This window comes from Syngnathus scovelli, chromosome 21 (assembly GCF_024217435.2).
Source record: "Syngnathus scovelli strain Florida chromosome 21, RoL_Ssco_1.2, whole genome shotgun sequence".
Lineage (NCBI taxonomy): Eukaryota > Metazoa > Chordata > Actinopteri > Syngnathiformes > Syngnathidae > Syngnathus > Syngnathus scovelli.
Window position 1 is genome coordinate 7,371,043 of NC_090867.1, and position 18,388 is coordinate 7,389,430.

An 18,388-nucleotide genomic window follows, 5' to 3' on the forward strand; every position below is an offset into this window, starting at 1 on the left:
ATCCAAATACGACACAGTTCCTGCGCCTTTTCTCCATTGCGCTATATGCGACTCTGACATCATTATTGCGGGCCGACGGGGAGGATCGCTGCGCACCGCCCTTTAAGACGGGTCCGAGGCTCGGTCGTTGATGAAAAAAACAAAACAACAACCAAAAAAGTCGTGGCGGCGGTGCTGGTTCCGAGACGCGGGGGGAAACCGTCTTATTTCGACGTACGGTCTCATCCAGCTGATTTGGAGGACAACAACAAACCGTGAGTGCATTTTGTGTGAGCCGACACGCCCGGGCAAAGAAGGAAGGAAGGGTGGGGGAGGAGGACCGCGAGGACGGGGAGGACGGGGAGGACCGACCGGACTCGAGGCCGCGGGAGACGGAAGTGAGAGAGGGGGTTGCTCCGAAGAGGAAGCCCTATCCCTTTAAAGAACGAGTGGGCCATAGCGGTGCGAGAAAAGGAGAGGAGGGGGAGAAGAACGAGGAATTAAAAAAGAAAAGGAAGAAAGACACAGGGAGGGCGGAGGGAGAGCGGGCGATAAAAAAAGAAAGATGACATCCTCGCGGCTGAGCGGCCGAGGTGGGGCGACGGGCCGCGGCCCGGCGAGAGCGCCGCTCGCTCGGGCCACGGCTTGACTCCGATAGCGAGGCTTCGACAAACACCCGAGTGGCCTAACGGACGAGCTGGGAAAACAGAGATTGACTCATTAAAACAAAGCATGTCTTGACGGGCTGACAGATAACGTGTCTTATAACCCCGTGTTGCACCCAAAAAAAATACTTTTATTTCACGCACGATGGCTTGTACGTGTAGTCTTGTGAAATTTCGACGTGGGCTTATAAGGGAAGTCGAGCTAATGTGATTTTTTTTCTTTTAGCGGTGGCCTGATTCTCGGTGAATTAATCCAAGTCAAATATCCGAATCTGCAGGGCGAAAGGCATCTCGGTGCTACCCGGCCTACGTGCGTCCACTGTTGCGCCCATTTGGTTTCACCGCATCATGCCGCCCCCCTTGACATCACCACTTTTCTCTTCACCGTTTTTTGGTTGAGACCCACCGTTGCTTTATTCAGTTTTTCAACGTTGGGTGTGGTCATTTCTTTTTCGAGGGCCGACCCCAAAACCATGCGAAAGCTGCCCTCCTCGATCTCAACCAGGAGCTGATTTTATAATCTCCATCTCAGTGGTGCAAAATGGATGCTGCGTGGAGCAATTTCCTCTTCCAGGTAGGCTTGGTGAGAACCTCTCTTTTCTTGTTGTTATTCTTAATTGGACTCAGTGGCAGCAACTATCAGCAATGCTGCAGTGGCGAGTAGTGTGCACTTTTGGTGATGATGGCTTCTTGTCTCTCCAGAATGCTCCCACCCAAAACCAAGTGGAGGGGGGCCTCCAATCGGAGCTCATGTCGGTCCACACGAGCTCTTCCCAAACCCCACCCACCGAGCACATAGCTCAGCCTCCCTCCACCGTGGACACCACCGCGCTCAAAGAGGAGCCCATGCCCATCGAGGTCCATGGAGCTGATCCACACCCTGCTGCCACTTCATTAGGTACACCAATGCATCTGTTTCCTGACTTCATCACTTCACATAAACCACCACCGTCACGATTACTACTATCGTAAAATCCTGTGAATAACACGTATTATTAAGCCCCCCGCCCCTAAAAAAAAAATTAAAATACTTTTTTTCCTCTGCACCTGTGTCTCCAATAATATGAATAAATTAAAAACATACCAATAGTTTTAGTAAGCTAGTGGTTTTAGTAAACCGGGGTCTTTTATTGGAGAAGTTCTTGACAGTCTTTTTTTTTTTTTCCCTCGGCGCAGTGAAGCCCATGTCCCGGCCAGGCCGCGTGCCGCACATCTGTGCCATCTGCAACAAGCAGTTCAAGAACAACTACAACCTTCGGCGGCACCAATCGGTCCACACAGGGGTACGCATGAAGGACAGGGCCAGGGAGCAGGCGCAGGGGGTGCAGGAGGGAGCCGCTGGCCAGGTGCTCACGGTGGTCCCGTCGGTGATGGCGGTGGGGGCTGGAGGGAGGGCGGAGAGGACCGCCGGAGTGCCCCTCACCCTGCTGCACCTCTCCGCCCTCCCCCTTCTCGCCCCTGCCGGCGTGCTGACGGGTGCCCAGCAGCCGCATCTGGGTAGTCAGGATGGTGAAGGGGTTGCCATGCCCGACGTAATGGCTAGTGTTAACCCCCATGCTCCGCCTCCTGCTGCTGTCGTCATGGCCACAGGGGCGACAGTACAGGTGGGTCAGGCCAGGATGGCTGTTGTTGACCCCGAACCTTCAAAGCATGTTGTTTCTTGAACCGCGAGCCACGGGGATGGTCGACTTGGGCCCTCGCGCTGTCACCTGAAAACCTCCCCCCGTGTGTTGCGGTTGACGGCGGTGGATAGCAAAAGCCTTCACACCCCCCCCCTGCGCAAATGGCAGCTTTAAAACGGGAAGCTAAATCTTTGCAAAGCTTTTTCCACCGTGAGTATGAAGTAGAACTTTTTTAAACTCAATAACCACATTTTTTCTTCCCCTTGATAAAGTATTTTCTTTTTTTTTTCCCTATTTAGTAGTAGTCACATATCTTTTAATGTCAACAGGGGTGTGTAGACTTTTTGGATCCACTTTACAAGTCATCGTGAAGGAACGAGGGACCATAAAGCCACTCCATCCCCGTAGCCAAGTTTAAGAAACGTGCCAGCAGTCACCACCACGCTCCCCTGCATGTTCTCCGCAAACAAAAAAAAGAAGCGCTCTTAACGTTCGGACTAAATATTAATGCAACGAGGAACTTTTAATATGAATCCAAGGAATGCAGATTTTGGAAATGCGCAAAAGTTGATCGGAGACAACTGGACTTTTGAAGACGTTTCATTCAAAATGCTACTTCAGTTCTAAATTTTGAAACCAATCTGGTTTTGAAAATGGATTTGAAGGAATTTAAAATTGAGGAAGCGTTTTGGATGAAAGATGTTCAACAGTTGCCTCCATTCCACATTTGCCTGTTTGTTAATCAAAACTAAACATGGGTGTTTTTGCATGATTTCAATATTCTGACTTGTTTATTGTTTTCCCCTCTGAACTCTTGATGGCATCTTTTTACGCGCCTTTCCCCTCAGCGGCCGGCCAATCAGAACCCCACGCCGGTGAGGAAGAACCACGCGTGCGAGACGTGCGGCAAAGCCTTCCGCGACGTTTACCACCTCAACCGCCACCGCCTGTCCCACTCGGACGAGAAGCCCTTCTCCTGTCCCATCTGCCAGCAGCGCTTCAAGAGGAAGGACCGCATGAGTCACCACGTGCGCTCGCACCAGGGCGGCGTGGAGAAGCCTTACATCTGCCCCCACTGCAGCAAAGCCTTCTCCAGGTGAGGAACATGGCCGCCGTCTGAGAGAGATCAAAATGGATGTGATCAAGTGTTTTCCCCCCTTTCTTTTTATCTCAAGACCTGACCATCTCAACAGTCACGTGCGACAGGTGCACTCCTCGGAGCGGCCCTTCAAATGTCCGGTATGTTCTCTAGGATTCAGATCTACCAGGGATTGGTGGAAAATCGCAATATTAAGAGACGTACAGTACTCAGCTGTGAACTGAAAGTCATAATAGGTCATAAAGCATCCATATCATAAAGATGAAAATACCGGAAATGGAAAAATTTGTGCTAAAGGTCAAAATTGCCAAATATTCTGCTTTGATAATTCCATTGGTATTTCTTTAGTAGAGCAATTATGATTTTTCAAATAATTGGTCACATTATAGACATTCCACGTTCCTTTTTCGTTTCTTTGTCCGACCCAGACGTGCGAGTCCAGTTTTGCCACCAAGGACCGCTTACGCGCGCACATGATTCGGCACGAGGAAAAGGTCCCGTGCCACATCTGCGGCAAGCTCCTGTCGGCCGCTTACATCACGGATCACATGAGGGTGCACAACCAGTCGCAGCACCACGTCTGCCATCTGTGCAACCGCAGTAAGTCCACGCTAAGCAAGACTTTGTCGTGTCGGATGTCATTTGGCGCTCTTTTCCTTCTCAGGCTTCACCACGCTGACCTACCTGCGCGTCCACGCTCAAAAGCACCACGGCCAGGAATGGAAGGACAGCCCCGGAGGGTTCGGCGGCGCGGGGTCCGGCGGCGTGCTGGTCTGCCATCTATGCGGCGTCCACTGCAAGACGCCCACCCAGCTCCAGGGCCACATGGGCACCCACAGCAGCAGCCAGAGCACCCAGAGCCCCGCCACCTCCAACGTGGCCTCCAGCAGCTCCATTTCCCTCAGCAACATGGTGACGGCGCCCACCGTCTACGTCACGGGCGGCACGGTGGTGGACCTGCTGGTCACGGACTGCTCGAGCATTGCGGCGCCGCAGTCGCAGAGTTAGCGACGGCGGCAATTACTTCAAGTCCTTGAAATCAAACGAGGGCAAGGTAAGAGAAGTGATGCGTCCACGCTAATCCGTTTACAAAGTTGGAGCATCAGAAACACGTTGCATTTCGACACATTTGCATTTCAGACGAGCTTGGATGTCTAATAATAATTTTAAACAGTGGCAGGTTGTTTGAAATAAAAAATTACACGAGCCAGCATCCTTGATCCTCGCATCCAGCTCGACTGATGACAACTTTGCTCTCCTGCGCGTCCGTCGCTGTAATTACAAGAACTTCTCCTCTCTCGCCCTCACCTTTAGCATTGGCTGCTCTGTTTAACTCACACCAGCGCAGATCTTACCTCTTTTTTTTTTCTTCTTAGATTTTTTTTTTCAGCTCACTGACTCAAACTATTTAGTGCTTGTGTTAAGAATGAGAATTAGCACACTGAGGAAAAAAAAACTAAACTAGAAGGGAAGTTGTGTGTTTGTGTGGACGAGGCAGGGCTTCTTTAGCATGTTAGCTTGTTTGTTCGGAGTTTTAACAACAAATCTTTATACTAAAGTGGTTACATTAGTTTAGTAATTAGCGGTATGGCATTGTAGACGGTGTACTTCTCGGTACAGAGTACAGAGGGCGCCGTAGAGCAACGCGCGGGCTCTTTCGCACTGCACTTAGGAGTAACTGGAAACAGCATGCAGAAAATGGAGAGAAAAAAATATTTTTGCTACTTCCTGGTGTGTTGCTTTGGGCAAGTTTGCGTAACGCCGCGGCAACCAAGTGCAGTTTGTAAGCGCCTGCAGTGAAACCTCCAAAAGTTGATCCAACCTGACGCGGGATCAGTTGTGATGTTCAACGAAAAACGAGATGCGGTTCCTGTGAGGAAATTTGGAATCATTTTTCGAAAACGACTTTGGAGCTCTCACTGTCGTCGTTTGGTTTGTGAGGATGAAAATGAGTTTTCTTGCGCTAAAGTCTTCCTCTCTGGGTCGCGCCAAGAAAAAACAAAAACAAAAAAGATGACTTTGAATCAACACTTCAGCTTTTGATACTGCGACTCTTGCACTTGTAAGAAAAGAAAAAAAAGAACCTTTTGCATGAAAGCAATCTGAATCGGCTTCTCAGCGCAAAATGAACTTTGAGTGCTTTCACTAAGGTTGTAAACAATAATATTTACATGTTGATTTTGTTTTGAAAAATGAACCTTGTTGGCCATCTGTTTGATTGTAACTGTTATTGCCATAGTCTTTTTTTTTCTTCTTTTTTTCCTGTTATTATTTTGTCTACCTGCCAATCCAACGAGTAAATGTTAGCCATTAGATTTAGTATGTATAGCACCTAACATTTTATCATTTGACGTGGATCTCGCCGGTGTCGTGGAGAAAGGGCTTTAAGTCAAGTCAAGAAGCGCCACAGCAAGTTGACAAACAACAATTTCTGCTTTTGTACTTTTTCAGTTTTGAGTGAATGTGACCTTGACGTTGATTGCTTTTGCGTTGTGTTTAAACTGTGTTCTTCCTTCCTTCTTGTTGAGGAAAGTTGTCATGTACTAAACAATAATTTTACATTTACACTAAGAGAAAAAAAATACCTCTAGAAATCTGTACGGCTCTTGTGATAAATCTTAATGCCTTATCATACTCAACTGCATTTTATGATGATCAGATCATAGTCATGGGATTCATTAAGAATATTAATGGGATGTATTTATATTTATATTTTTATATTTCTCAACAGTATGCATGTCCAAAAGATTAGTGCAAAAACAAGGGGAGAAAAGATGCTTATTACAGTCATACAATTTCGGTTATTTTGTAGATGAGGTAGAGATCATGTTCTTGTTTTGTAATTTGGACAAATTTCAAGTAAAATGGGTAAACATGCACTGTGTTGTTTTCATCTGTTCGCTAACAAAAATCGGTAAATATAAGCATTTGTGTTTAATATGCTTTAATCCAGGAATTTTCTTAACCAGCTCGTAATCTTGCCTTAATCTCGGTTTTAATCTCCTTGCCAGGGGAAATAAAAATGCAATATTTTTGAAAAGCAATGAGTTAGGATTGGGGAACAACATTTGGACCGCTGATTAAGTCTTGAATCCGATAAGTACTTTTGACACCCGTGCAAAAAACATCCACGGAGCAGAATCGAGTGTGGCTCCATGCAAGGTTCTGATTCATGAGAGGTGGATGCATGGGGAGAAGATGAAATGCAGTAGGGGAGACAGCGAGTGTTGCAAAACCTCGTCATGACTCGATGCTGCTGTTAGCAAGTAGCTGGCGCAGCAGTCCGCTGACTGTTGAGTCAACAGCAGCAAGAGAGCGAGACACACACATACACACACACCGACACACACAACAGATGCAATGACACGGGCACCGGACCGCTCCTTCGACGACTGACAATCGCCTCCCAAAGATTTTATTTTTGTGCGTTTTGCTTAGACGTTTATATAAATTGATCGCTGAATGCGTCCATACTTGTGCGAGCGAGTGAGCTTGCTGCTGATTTCGATCGAACTTGCTGCAAGCTAGCTGTTAGCTGGCTGGCTAGCTGCTAACCCTGCAGGCATCCAAGTGGCCGCACAAAACATGTGGATCGTCGCGGCGGAGACCCCCGGGACCACTCTAGCTTTACTCCGCCGGACGCGAGTTTCAAGCGGCCGCTGACTGGACGCCACCAAAGCCTCTGTGTAAATATCCGTCTTATTTTGACCCGTTTCCTCCCTCCCCGCTCGAGACATGTGCACTGAACTCCTGCCTGCTAGCGGCGACGGGTTAGCTCGGCGGCGGCTAGTGCTAACTGCTACAAACAAATAACATGTCAAGTAAAGTGTCGCCACCGTGTGTAACAAAACATATTTTCCATACTTTTAAGACGTTAATACCCTCGTCTCTGGTGTAACCTCGTTTTTATTCCTTATGAAAAAAATCCCACTTGTAAAGTAAGAAGCATGTTTAGCCGGCGGGGACTCGTTGGTTGACATTGGCTAATGTTAGCTGTCGTGTTTAGCGTCATTGTTAACACAAATGACCTGCACTGTTGCATTGTTTATAAAATTAGGCACTTATTTGACACTTTGGATGAAAAAAATCCCAAACAAAAATGCAAATATAAAGTGTATGCTCAAATAAGTTATGTAGCTTCTACCATCAAATGGTAGATCATTTAATTGTTCTTTGTATGTAGCTTGCCGAGTTAGGTGAAGGTAAATACATAATTTTGAAATAAATAATTTCCACACGAATTACATGCACATTGTTCATATAGGGTTAATTGATACTTTACTTACCTTACTGATACCTACAGTCAACATAAAATACAGATATAATGCTGTCAAATTTGAATAATCAACCTTTGCTGTAACAAGTCTCGGATCCATAGTCCAAGATGATGCTGCCAGGAATTTTCAGCACAATTTCTGTGATGCAATGTGCATGTGACTAATGGATGTCAACTTTTTAATGAGTCAGCTGGAAGCGAAACCACTTGGAACCCGGCTCAATAAATGGGACAATAGGTCTTACTGTCATCAGAATGCGGCGATGCTGATGACATCACTTCACCGATTGACTTTCAGTTTGTCTTTGAGTTGTTGTAGGAATTTGATCATGAGCTTTTTAATCATGGCCATCATAACGCGTAAATTGTTTTCAACACTGTTGGACTCGGTACGATCGATACAGGCTGATTGTTGTCGCTCTTTGACCTCTTGCAGGGAGGAGAAAGAGCAACAAATCTCCAGGACCAGATTGCCCTCCCAACTTTTTGCCTCTCAGACAGACGGCGTGGGACCATGCTGACCATCCTCGCTGCTGGCTCCGTCTTCTTTCCGGGCCTCTTCCTTCTGTCCAAGCAGTGCCTCAAGTCCATCCCGGCGCTGCGATGGAGCGAAGGCGACGCCGTCATCGTGTCGGCAAGGTTGGGAAATATTGACGTTTTTTCCTGGGTCAGCATTTGATTTCACGCCGGTTGTCTCCTAGGTTGGTGTCGTCGATTCAGGCGGTCATGGCTTCTTCAGCCGGCTACATAATCGCTTCTTCCTGCGATGACATCATCGAGGATCAGTGAGTCCGTTTGTTGTATTGCAATATTGTTTGGTGCAGGTCACAAGCCAAATCATTTCTTGCACCCCTCAGGCACTGGCTGACCAGCAGTTACATCATGTTTGCCGTCCCCTACTTCGTGTACGACATCTACGCCATGTTCATGTGCTACTGGTACAAGCTGAGGGTCAAAGGGCACGAGGAGGCCTCGGCCGCCCCCCAGCACGTGGCGTCGGCGCTGACTAGCTACCTGCGCCGCGAGTTCCTCATGGTGTTACACCACGTCGTCATGGTTACCGTCTGCTTCCCCGTTTCTGTGGTAACCGCCCTTTCTCCTCCGTGCGTTAGATGCTAAATTGAACGCTCCGTGGTGCGTTTATATCGTTTACATGCTGAGAATTGTATTTAGATTTTCACATGGTAAATTCTGCAGCAGCTAAGCCGCCATAAATTTTTGTCAGCTGGTGACTCCTGCCAACAGTGCCGCATAATTCTAAGCGGTGCACTCTGTAAGGTGTAATTGTTTTCTGGCCCGCTGATGACTTTCTGTCCGTTTCGCCCCCCCCTTCTAGTTCGTGCGTCAAGGAAAGGGAGATTATTTCCAGGGCATCATGTTCATGGCCGAGCTCAGCACTCCGTCGGTCTGCTTAGGAAAAATTCTCATCCAGGTAGGTGGACGCTCGCCAAGCCCCTGCAATGGTGCCGTGCCAAAAGGACGCACGTGGCGCTAGAGAGCCACGTTTCCACCACCAAGGACGCTACGTGAAGGGCATAGATGCCTTTTCATTCAATTCCAATTGGGAAGCGATCATTTTCACATTATGCGACCCTTCCTGTTCGCCTTTTCTGACCCATACGAAGGAGAACAGGATTTGGTGGAAACGTGTCTTTCTCGTTAAACCCCCTCTGCTTTTGCCAATGTCGTCGCCCGCCTTCTCTTTATCCCATCCGGGCGGCGCCCCGTCCCTGCTTATCCTCAGCATGCAACCCGCATATGTTAACCGTCCCTTAACACGAGCGGCCCTTCCAAACATCACTTGGTAACGCCCTTTGCTTGAGCAAACATTGCACACGCCACCCTAACCCCGCACCCGCCCACCCCCTCTGCGTTTGTTCGGGCTGTCAGCTGTCTCTGCGCTAGTTTGATAAGCTCAAAAAGCCGTGACGTTAGCGGCTATAGGCCCTCTCGCTCGATGCAGGGGGAATGGGGGGGGAGGCCAAGCCAAAGTCCACTCATGGCAAACTGCTGGCTTCTCTTTGTCTCTTTCTTTGTCTCTCCGCCCTCTCTTGTTTCCCTTCTTTCAGTACAAACAGCAACACACACTCCTGCACAAAGTGAACGGGGCTCTTATGCTGATCACTTTTTTCATCTGTCGAGTCCTCCTCTTCCCTTACCTCTACTACGCCTACGGAAGGTACGTCTTTTCTTCCTCCCGCCTCTCTTCTCTTAACGCTCAGCTTGGGAGTCTCTCATGTGCGGCGGAAAAAGGGGAGGGGGCGGGGCTGCCGTTTGCGTTTAATCAACCCGTCCCTTGGTGTCTTTCCTTTTGTCGGGGTGCAGGTACGCCTCCATTCCGTTCCACTTGGTCCCCCTGTCGGTGCCCTGGCACACTAACCTCGGGGCCGCCCTGCTCATGGCGCCGCAGCTCTATTGGTTCTATCTCATTTGTCGGGGCGCCCTGCGACTCTTCATGGGCACCTCCCGCTCCCAGAGACGGCGCGCGGCCACCACGGACGGCGGCGCGGCGGCGGCCCAGCCGGCCAACGGCTTCCGAGTGCCCTCCGCCGAGCCCGACTTGGCCACCCACTGAGAGGAGTCAGGGGGCGGGCGTGGCGGGAGGGGGGGGGGGAGAGAGGCGAATGTACCAATGTCACGGGGTGGGGAGACAAGTAGCACAGCAGCGAAGGTTAAAAGGCTACAGACGATGTCCTCAAATAGCGCTGGAGTCTTTGCAGGCCGCTCGCAGCAACCGCCGGGAACGTCGGCTTTGCTGGCCTTCAAGCACTTCAGCCTCTCACTTTGTAGGCGTAAACATAAGAGTGCCGTCGCACTCTGATGATGTCATCAGGGCACTGTGACAGGAAGGAACACGCACTGACCTGAGAGGATTTAGCCTGGATGTATAGCAAAAGCATAGGCCACCTTTTTCCTTCATGTAGATCAAATCGTGACCTCGCGGGAAGAGCAGGTCCGTAGGAATGTATTATAGTGTATGTTAGAACATTTGCTGTAGACGGACGGCAGTTATAGCAACCGAGACGACAAAAAAAAAAGGAAATTCCGGCTTCTTAGTGTTTCTCTGTATCCTCTATGTAGTCACTGTCACTCTAACTTGTACGAGCAAACCCACAGACTGGGAGATCATCTCGTAGGACTGCATTCTGCTGCCTTATCCCCCTTTTTTCCACACTTCTTTTGCTCTTTGTTTGATTTTCATCCTCAAGAGGACACGGGGACAAATGTGACGGGTGTACATAGCGCCGATTTCCATGTCAGTGTTAGGGCAGTGTTCCGTTTTTCCCAAAAAATTATGTTTTCATTTAGTGTTGATCAAGGACACCTCACCTCCGTCGGTTTACACAAAGGAGCCCCGATCCCTCGCGCAGCTACGTGTAGATACGACGTCATTCCGATGATGGCAAATGCAACAGGGCACACTTTGAAAGCGCTGGAGTTGCTGAGCTAAAACGAAAATGTTTGTTCAGTTGGCCAAAATATCTCGCGCATGGTCATTTTTAATATTGCCAAAAGGCATTATTAAGGGACCCCCGCCATGTTGCGCTTTGAAGGGGGAACAGTATTGTGGGGAAACATTCCCTCGTAATTGACACGCAGCCCGGAGTCACAAAAACAAACATGTATCCAGTTCAGTGTTTTTAATTTATGTATTTATTTTGAGACTTTTTACATTGTGCAAATTGCACCGCAGGTTCTATGAACCTTGTTGTTGTTGTTTTTTTTTTTTTTTTAAACAGACCGGCTGGCTTCGTCACTTTAATGTGTTGGTTTTAAAGCTGCAGCTGCACTCCCTTGGAAATGGGTCATGGCTAAAAAATATATATATAATAATATATAAAAGGAGAGAAATGCGTGCCAAAACATCTGGAATACTAACCGGGCATGTCGAACACATTACCCACCCCTCCCTTCAGCCCCAGCTCAACCCGAACGTACCGTATATTCCACCAAATGCTTGTTATTTATTTGTAAGTATGTATTTATTTATTTATTTGGTTTGTGGTTCTGAATGCATATTTATGCATCCGTATTATACTCGATGCTTCGGAGCCTGATGTGAAGGCCGTAATGTTACTCAAACTTAATCGGAAATATACTTCTCTGTCCTGATTGTCTCACGTGTTGTATTTATTTGTTCCTATTAATTGTCTGCACACCCCTGCCGAAAGAATACATGCTTGTGAGTATTTGTGTCTACACATTGCGCCACCATTTGTGATTGCTGCAGTGCTTTAAATATTTCTTTTTTTCTGTTGATTGATTATCCACATGATTAACTTGGTCAACAACACACCCAGTTGTAAGTCGTCTCAGGTTAGCATGTTTATTGCCATCATACAAAAACATAGAAAACATACAAAGCTTGTAACATTAAAAAGAAAAAAAAAAATGAAAAAGCGCCTCGGAAAATGTACAGGAACAATCGTGTTCAGTATCTCCTCTGCCTAGGTGAGAAGATGGTATTGGGGTTGCTGTCTCGCTCCCGTTCCTTGTCTCGCTCCTTCTGGCTGTTGGGCGACAACGCTGCCTCCATCTTCTTGTCGTTCTTGAAGAGATCTCGGCCCGTGCGCATGATGTGCTCCTCGATTTTGCGGTGGCGCTTCATGTCCGACAGCACTTTGTCCATCCTGGCCTCCCTTTTCACGGACGAGCGAGCTGACGACCCTGCGCGGGGCCAAGGTTCAAAGTTAACCAACAATGCAACCCAAAATAGAATTTCAGCTTTCCATGTAGTCCTTCCAGCGTTGAAGCTTCATGGAAAACTTTTTGACTATTCTACTCTAAACGCTTTCCATAGATAATAAAATTTGGATGGAGTGCTCACCTGGTGTCCTACGTCTATTAATGAAAGAACTTTTCGGGGTGCCTTGCAATTGGTGCTCCTCATTAAAGTCAAACTCAGTTGGACTTGGTGGCCTGAGGGAAAAAAACAAAACAAAAACACGGTCAATCCATAATCCCTGAAAACTAAAATAGCCCTGAATGATACTAACTTGAGATCCCTCTCTTTCTTCTCTCTCTCCTCAGCCTCATCTTCCTCCTCATCCCTTTTGGGCGAAAGGGGGCGTTCGGGCGTGGGCGGCCTCCGGGGAAGGGGCTCAAAGTTGAGCTCCAGCATCTCGCCCTTGGCCAGGAGCTCATAGAGTCTCTTGATCTCGGCAGGAGGCGGCATCCAGTTCTTGGGGTCCTCCATTTCCTCATCGCTGTACACCAGTTCCCATTCGCCGTCCTTCTCTGCCACCTGCGTTCCCTCTTCGTCCTCCACCGCTGCCACCGACTGAGGTGCGTTTGTGTGTTCCTCTCCTTCCAGCTTGTCTGTGTCTTGGTCTGGGGAGGTGAAATTAACTTAACACACATTTCAACGTTGTGTGGGTGTTGTTCTAAATGCAATTTCGTCGCAGGAACTATCATACCATTTGCCTCACTTTCTTGACCTTTGTCATCCATGGTCACAGCGTCCTCCACCGGTGCAGCGATCATCTCGGCATCCTGTTTCGTGCCTTCCTCCTGTTTGCATGCTTCGTTTTTACTCTCTGCTTCTTGGACACAGAGAGCCTGGATGCCCTCACGTAGGGCCACACCTGGGGCCTCAGCCTGCATTCTTCAATAAGGTAAATTCTAAGCAATAGAAAAAAAAAAAAAGTAAACTACAGGTGTTTTATGCATCTACGCAGCTTCATAGGACTTAGGGACATTAAAAACACAGAAAAACACGTAATGGTTGGCCTCCATCCAGCCCACTACTTTTTAATTTGTTGATCTAGATGTGGGGTGAGTAAAACGACAGTTTAGAAGACTATTAAATTAGATTTGAAATAGATGTCAGTGAATGAATGTAATGACCTTTGCAGGAACATTTGGTAAAGGCGTATGCAAAACAGTGAGACAAAATAGGGAAAGGTTCGGGAAGAACCTCGTGCATTTAACATATACACAAGCGGAGAGCGACTACATAAGCAAATTGCATTGATACAAAGAAACTTCCAGGCAAATACCACGTTTTGAATGGGAAGTGATGCAGGACAAACGTTAGCGCGCTGGCTCGTCATTACCGAAAGCTAGGTGATGCCGTTGCTGCAAGTTTAGATGAAGTTATCTCCGACGACGAATGACATTGGCAAATATCATTATTGTAACTACACTACAATACACATACGTAAACAAAGCGCCATTTTGGACAGAATAACCCGCTGACTTTTACACGAGCGCAGACTTGACAAGCATGTGGATTAGCCGGCGCTGTGGCGAAAGTGCGGCGGGGGTTCGTTTTTACGGAATCCCATACATAACCACAGTTTTTTTTTTTATTAATATCCACAAATTAGAATTTGCCTATAAAATATAAATAAATAGGTGTCTTTTCCCAGACAGTGGTGTAACTAAATCTGGTGTGGGACGGATATTTCGTGTGGCAGTTTATTACGAAAGTGCGCACCATTCGGCATTTGTAAATCTACATCCGGCGCCACTTCCTGTATGGCGTACCTTGGCCAGAATATATTTCGCCCACAATTAATTTGAATGTAAATGAATGTGAAGCAGTATATTTTATTTTTATTATTGTTTATAATTCTTTTGAGCTCATTTTGTTTTTATGGAGGCGAGTATTTAGCGGCCTCTGATTGGCCTCTCGTCGTAGCTCCTTTGTCCAGCGTTTCGATTGGCTGATTATCGTTTCGGCCCTGATTTGAAAATATTTCCGTTAGCTAGTTTGGGTTTCCTGTTCGCCATTGTTAAAGCGTGGCATATACAATGTTGCTGAATTCGACTTCAGGACGCCATTTAAGACATTATTAAAGGCGTCCTTTCTTGGATTCTGTAGAGAACATCGGTAAGGGATTGATACGTTTTCATATATCCTTTGGAATCACCCCATACTACGTGGCGTTCGCCTCTTGTGGGTTAGCGGTTAGACGCTAGGTAAAAGCCGAGCATTTTCTTAAAAATAATAAAAATAAATAAAAAGCTGTAGCACGACGTTTTTTATTAATATTTCTTTACCTCATAACTAATTTGCCCTCTTTGCATTTATCATCCTGAAGTCAAAACATGGCCCAGCGCGTGTCTGTCTCCGACCGCGGACGCAAGAAAACCACCCAGGTGAAGGTTGCAGTTCGTCTACGACCATTTATGGACAAACAAGACGAGCGAGACACGGGACCTTGTGTGAAAGGCCTGGACTCTCAGAACCTGGAGATTGTAAACTGGAGGAATGCAACAGAAACGCTCAAATACCAGTAAGTATCCATCTGTCATTGATCAAAACCTTATATTAAACACAAATCAGCTAGCAGGGGTCTCTGAGCTACTACAATGAGAAATAAAAATGTGTCCGTGTATTCTTGACACCTTTATCTGTTTTAAAATGATGCGCTTTGTCTTGAAGTTTTGATGTGTTCCATGGAGAGAAATCGACACAAGAGGAGGTCTTCCTGTCATCCGTAAAGCCAATTCTGCCCTACATTACAAAGGGCCAGAATGTTAGTGTCTTTGCCTACGGGCCAACAGGAGCCGGTATGTTCCCTTACCCATTTTAAGGGCTGTGTTAGAGATTGTGAACTGTTTTTTTTTCTTCTCATCCAAAGGCAAGACGCACACCATGTTGGGAAGTTCAGCTCAGCCTGGCATGATTCCTCGTGCTGTTGGAGAAGTCTACAATCTGGTCAGTGCTCAGGATGAGGACGAGGGTTGGGACTACTCCATTGGAATGTCGTATTTAGAAATTTACAATGAGAAGGTATGGTTGGAGTTCCACAGTATATTACATTGACCCTCATATTTCCAGATCCATTCAAAAATATTGCTGCCTTCTGTCTCCACTATTCAGGTGCTGGATCTTATGTCGCCAAACTCCCAGGACTTGCCCATCCGGGAGGACAAAGACAAAAACATCCTCATCCCGGGCCTCACGCACACAATAATCTCGTCCTTCTCGGACTTTGAACGGCATTTTGTGCCGGCCAACCTCAAGCGTACCACGGCCTCCACCAAAGTCAACGAGCGCTCCAGTCGCAGCCACGCTGTCCTCCTCATAAAGGTTTGAGCGGAACCACTTGGCTATTTTGCCATTCTTTGAATCTCCTTTTGGGTGGCGTGAATGAAAACAAGGTGTCCAAGCTAAGGGGAATTTTGTAAAGAGTTATTTTTCAGATCATCTATTACAATTTTATCGATGTAGACCTTGGAAGAAAACCTATGCGAACCTTGAAAAAGCACTTAAGCAGGTCGTGGCCTTTGTGCAGTAGGCCAGGATTTGGTAGCTGGTGCTAAAATCAACCCTCTCATGATGCTCTCACTAGCAACTGCTGGGCTTTCTGGGACTTTCTGGGAGAGGTACAAGCGGGTGTCTGCTATGTGTGTGTATTAATTGTCCTTGTTCCTTTACTTGCCTTTCTGTTTGGCCAATCATTTATTTTTGTTCATTAAGGTGGTGCGCACCGAGCACTGCCTCCCCCGCCGCCAACAAACGGGCAAACTCTACCTGGTGGACCTGGCTGGCTCAGAGGACAACCGGCGCACGGGCAACCGGGGCATCCGCCTCAAAGAAAGCGGCGCCATCAACCTGTCGCTCTTCACTCTTAGCAAAGTGGTGGACTCGCTCAAGTCGGGCGCCTCGGTGCGCGTGCCTTACAGGGACAGCAAATTGACTCGCCTGCTCCAGGACTCCCTGGGCGGCTCGGCGCACTCGCTCATGATCGTCAACATCGCCCCCGAGTACGAGCATTGCTTCGATACGGTCAGCGCGCTCAACTTTGCGGCCAAGTCCAAGCTCATCGTCAACAGGCCCTTCACCCAAGAAAGTATGCATGGGTTTTATTTTTTTTTTACACTTTACAAGTCTGAAAATCATCTCATTCGCTTCCATGTCTCAATTTGGAAATGATGCCGTCATGCTTGACTTCTGGCACTGCAATGCGGCCTGAAATCATGCAGTGGCATATTTCCAGACATAGTGTCGCTCTTGTTTTGTACCCTGCATACTAAACTGCTCCCCCACCTTTTTTTGGGCTGTCTTTCTCTCCAGCGAAACAGACCGGAGAGGATCTCGGTGCCGGGCGGCCTGGCACAGAGCCTCATAAAAAGAAGCGGAGGGTTGAGAAGAAAACTAAGCAGGAGGCCTCCACCTCGCCATCGACTCAACTTTGCAGGTGCGAGAACGCTCGCACCCGCTGAGCACTGGCTTGTCAATTCATTTGTGTGTTGTTGAGCTCTGGGTAGCAAAAATCAATCATCTCAGTCAAACTACGTGTTGATGTCTTCTGCTTGTGCACACTCAGTCTGTCAGAACCGTCACTCGTAGAAAGGCTGCTTGCTCTGGAGAAGCGGGTGATGTGCTACGAGAACCAAGACAGGGTCAGTATGTTTGAAGGATGTGGCTCGCAAACAAAACAAACCCAGGTAACTCGCCTTCATCCCCAAACAGGAGCAGAGAGACTCTGAGAGAAAGGGCGTGCTCCTCGCTCAGCTGGCTAAGGTGAAGTCAGGTTCCGGTCAGGAGCCCATCTTCAGGAGCAGCACGGCGCCCCTGCAAGAAAAACAGGTCAACGTCATGAAAGGCAACTTGCAGCGAGCCGTGGTCCGCCCGCTGCAGGATCACCGTAAGTCGTCGTGATGGAAGCGCTGGGTGGCGGAGAAAATGTGCTTCAATTGAGCAAGTGGACCTCACGCTGTTACTCACTTCTCTGAGCAGTCGCTGCTAAAATAGAATCAATTTGGATTATTCATGGCGGTGCGGCCGCCAGGTCACCCTCATTTTCGATTTTCCACTTTTGCAGTGTGCCAGCCGCAGCCGCTTACCGTCAGGAAGCAGTCAGTCTGTGTCAAGAGAAAAGTGGCCGTCACGCTTCCGCCTCACGCTGAGGTCAGCGTCCCGCCTGGGAAAATGTCGTTTCAGATGAATTATTGATCAGTACCCTGTTTTAATTTCTGATAGTTGTGGACACGGTGGAAGCCATTAGACCGAGTGTTGCATTTGTGTGTTTTGTCTCAGCTTCCGGGCGCCAAAGAGAACGCAATGGTGAATAGTTGGGAATCCCAGTTGGACAAATCGGTCGTGGACCAGGCCAGGCACAAGATCCTCCAGATCCTCAACACGGGCTCCCTTAAGGAGCTGAAAGGTCTGCAGCAGATCGGCGATAAGAAGGCTAAACTCATCCTGGGCTGGAGGGAGCTCCACGGCGTTTTCTCCAAGGTACGTACGAGACGTGAAGCCTCCACTGCTTTGTTGTCCGTCCTACTCGTAATGTCGGGCCATCTTCACGCAGTTGGAAGAGCTCTCTCAAGTGGAGGGGATGACCGAAAAAAGATTTTCCACCTTCTTGAAGGCAAGTAAACAACTTTTGTATGCTGTTCTGACCTGTTGTCGTGAGCTCAGATTCATATTTTGCTCTTTCTATTTTCAGGCAAACCTTTTGAGTGAGATGGGAAAGTGATCACCTTCATTTTTTTAGGAGGAGGTTGGATTGTAATATCCATTAATGTATTGAAATGTGACTCTGTAAATATTGTTTTGAAGCAACTTGCATTGCACCTGGAAGGCTGTTACCGGACATCCTTTTTTGAACATATTGCCTGCAGCCTTTTTTGAAAATGAAATTGTTGCCTTTTTTTCCCCCTCCCATCTCAGTTTGCCCCAACAAGAAATGTCATATTTTTTGGGTGACATTTTTTGTAAATGTAATTATTAAAAAACAAAAACCTAAAATCTCTGTTTGGAAGTATTTATAACCTTTGTCATGAAGTT

The 18,388-nt window shown here is 47.6% G+C and overlaps 4 protein-coding genes across 8 annotated transcripts; 3 read left to right on the top strand and 1 right to left on the bottom strand.

The window, feature by feature from the left end:
* Window positions 1-77: 77 nt before the first annotated feature.
* On the top strand, window positions 78-6,244 carry mazb (MYC-associated zinc finger protein b (purine-binding transcription factor)). 3 transcript variants are annotated; one of them, XM_049759144.2, is made up of 8 exons: window positions 78-254; window positions 1,102-1,227; window positions 1,347-1,542; window positions 1,821-1,927; window positions 3,115-3,362; window positions 3,442-3,505; window positions 3,794-3,965; window positions 4,030-6,244. In XM_049759144.2, the coding sequence occupies exons 2-8, from the start codon at window positions 1,186-1,188 to the stop codon at window positions 4,371-4,373; spliced, it is 1,173 nt and encodes a 390-aa protein (XP_049615101.1). In that variant the 5' UTR covers window positions 78-254; window positions 1,102-1,185; the 3' UTR covers window positions 4,374-6,244. The 3 variants fall into 3 exon arrangements, with proteins under 3 accessions (XP_049615101.1, XP_049615102.1, XP_068505567.1); XM_049759145.2 differs by having other exon boundaries at window positions 1,102-1,218; XM_068649466.1 differs by lacking the exon at window positions 78-254 and having other exon boundaries at window positions 327-1,218.
* Window positions 6,245-6,615: 371 nt separating this feature from the next.
* LOC125991309 (ceramide synthase) lies at window positions 6,616-11,759 on the top strand. 2 transcript variants are annotated; one of them, XM_049759135.2, is made up of 7 exons: window positions 6,624-7,051; window positions 8,078-8,280; window positions 8,343-8,426; window positions 8,499-8,724; window positions 8,978-9,073; window positions 9,711-9,820; window positions 9,967-10,333. In XM_049759135.2, the coding sequence occupies exons 2-7, from the start codon at window positions 8,156-8,158 to the stop codon at window positions 10,214-10,216; spliced, it is 891 nt and encodes a 296-aa protein (XP_049615092.1). In that variant the 5' UTR covers window positions 6,624-7,051; window positions 8,078-8,155; the 3' UTR covers window positions 10,217-10,333. The 2 variants fall into 2 exon arrangements, with proteins under 2 accessions (XP_049615091.1, XP_049615092.1); XM_049759134.2 differs by having other exon boundaries at window positions 6,616-7,051; window positions 9,711-11,759.
* A 195-nt stretch (window positions 11,760-11,954) lies between these two features.
* pagr1 (PAXIP1 associated glutamate-rich protein 1) lies at window positions 11,955-13,866 on the bottom strand. Of its 2 annotated transcripts, none has more exons than XM_049759157.1 (5): window positions 13,698-13,866; window positions 13,059-13,263; window positions 12,639-12,972; window positions 12,470-12,561; window positions 11,955-12,309 (listed from the first exon to the last, which is right to left on the bottom strand). In XM_049759157.1, the coding sequence occupies exons 2-5, from the start codon at window positions 13,243-13,245 to the stop codon at window positions 12,074-12,076; spliced, it is 849 nt and encodes a 282-aa protein (XP_049615114.1). In that variant the 5' UTR covers window positions 13,246-13,263; window positions 13,698-13,866; the 3' UTR covers window positions 11,955-12,073. The 2 variants fall into 2 exon arrangements, with proteins under 2 accessions (XP_049615114.1, XP_068505569.1); XM_068649468.1 differs by having other exon boundaries at window positions 13,641-13,863.
* Window positions 13,867-14,145: 279 nt separating this feature from the next.
* On the top strand, window positions 14,146-18,314 carry kif22 (kinesin family member 22). Its single transcript, XM_049759122.2, has 13 exons — window positions 14,146-14,476; window positions 14,688-14,882; window positions 15,032-15,159; window positions 15,231-15,382; window positions 15,473-15,682; window positions 16,073-16,445; window positions 16,670-16,793; window positions 16,923-16,998; window positions 17,069-17,243; window positions 17,421-17,506; window positions 17,636-17,836; window positions 17,910-17,969; window positions 18,048-18,314. The coding sequence occupies exons 2-13, from the start codon at window positions 14,695-14,697 to the stop codon at window positions 18,075-18,077; spliced, it is 1,803 nt and encodes a 600-aa protein (XP_049615079.1). The 5' UTR covers window positions 14,146-14,476; window positions 14,688-14,694; the 3' UTR covers window positions 18,078-18,314.
* Window positions 18,315-18,388: the final 74 nt, after the last annotated feature.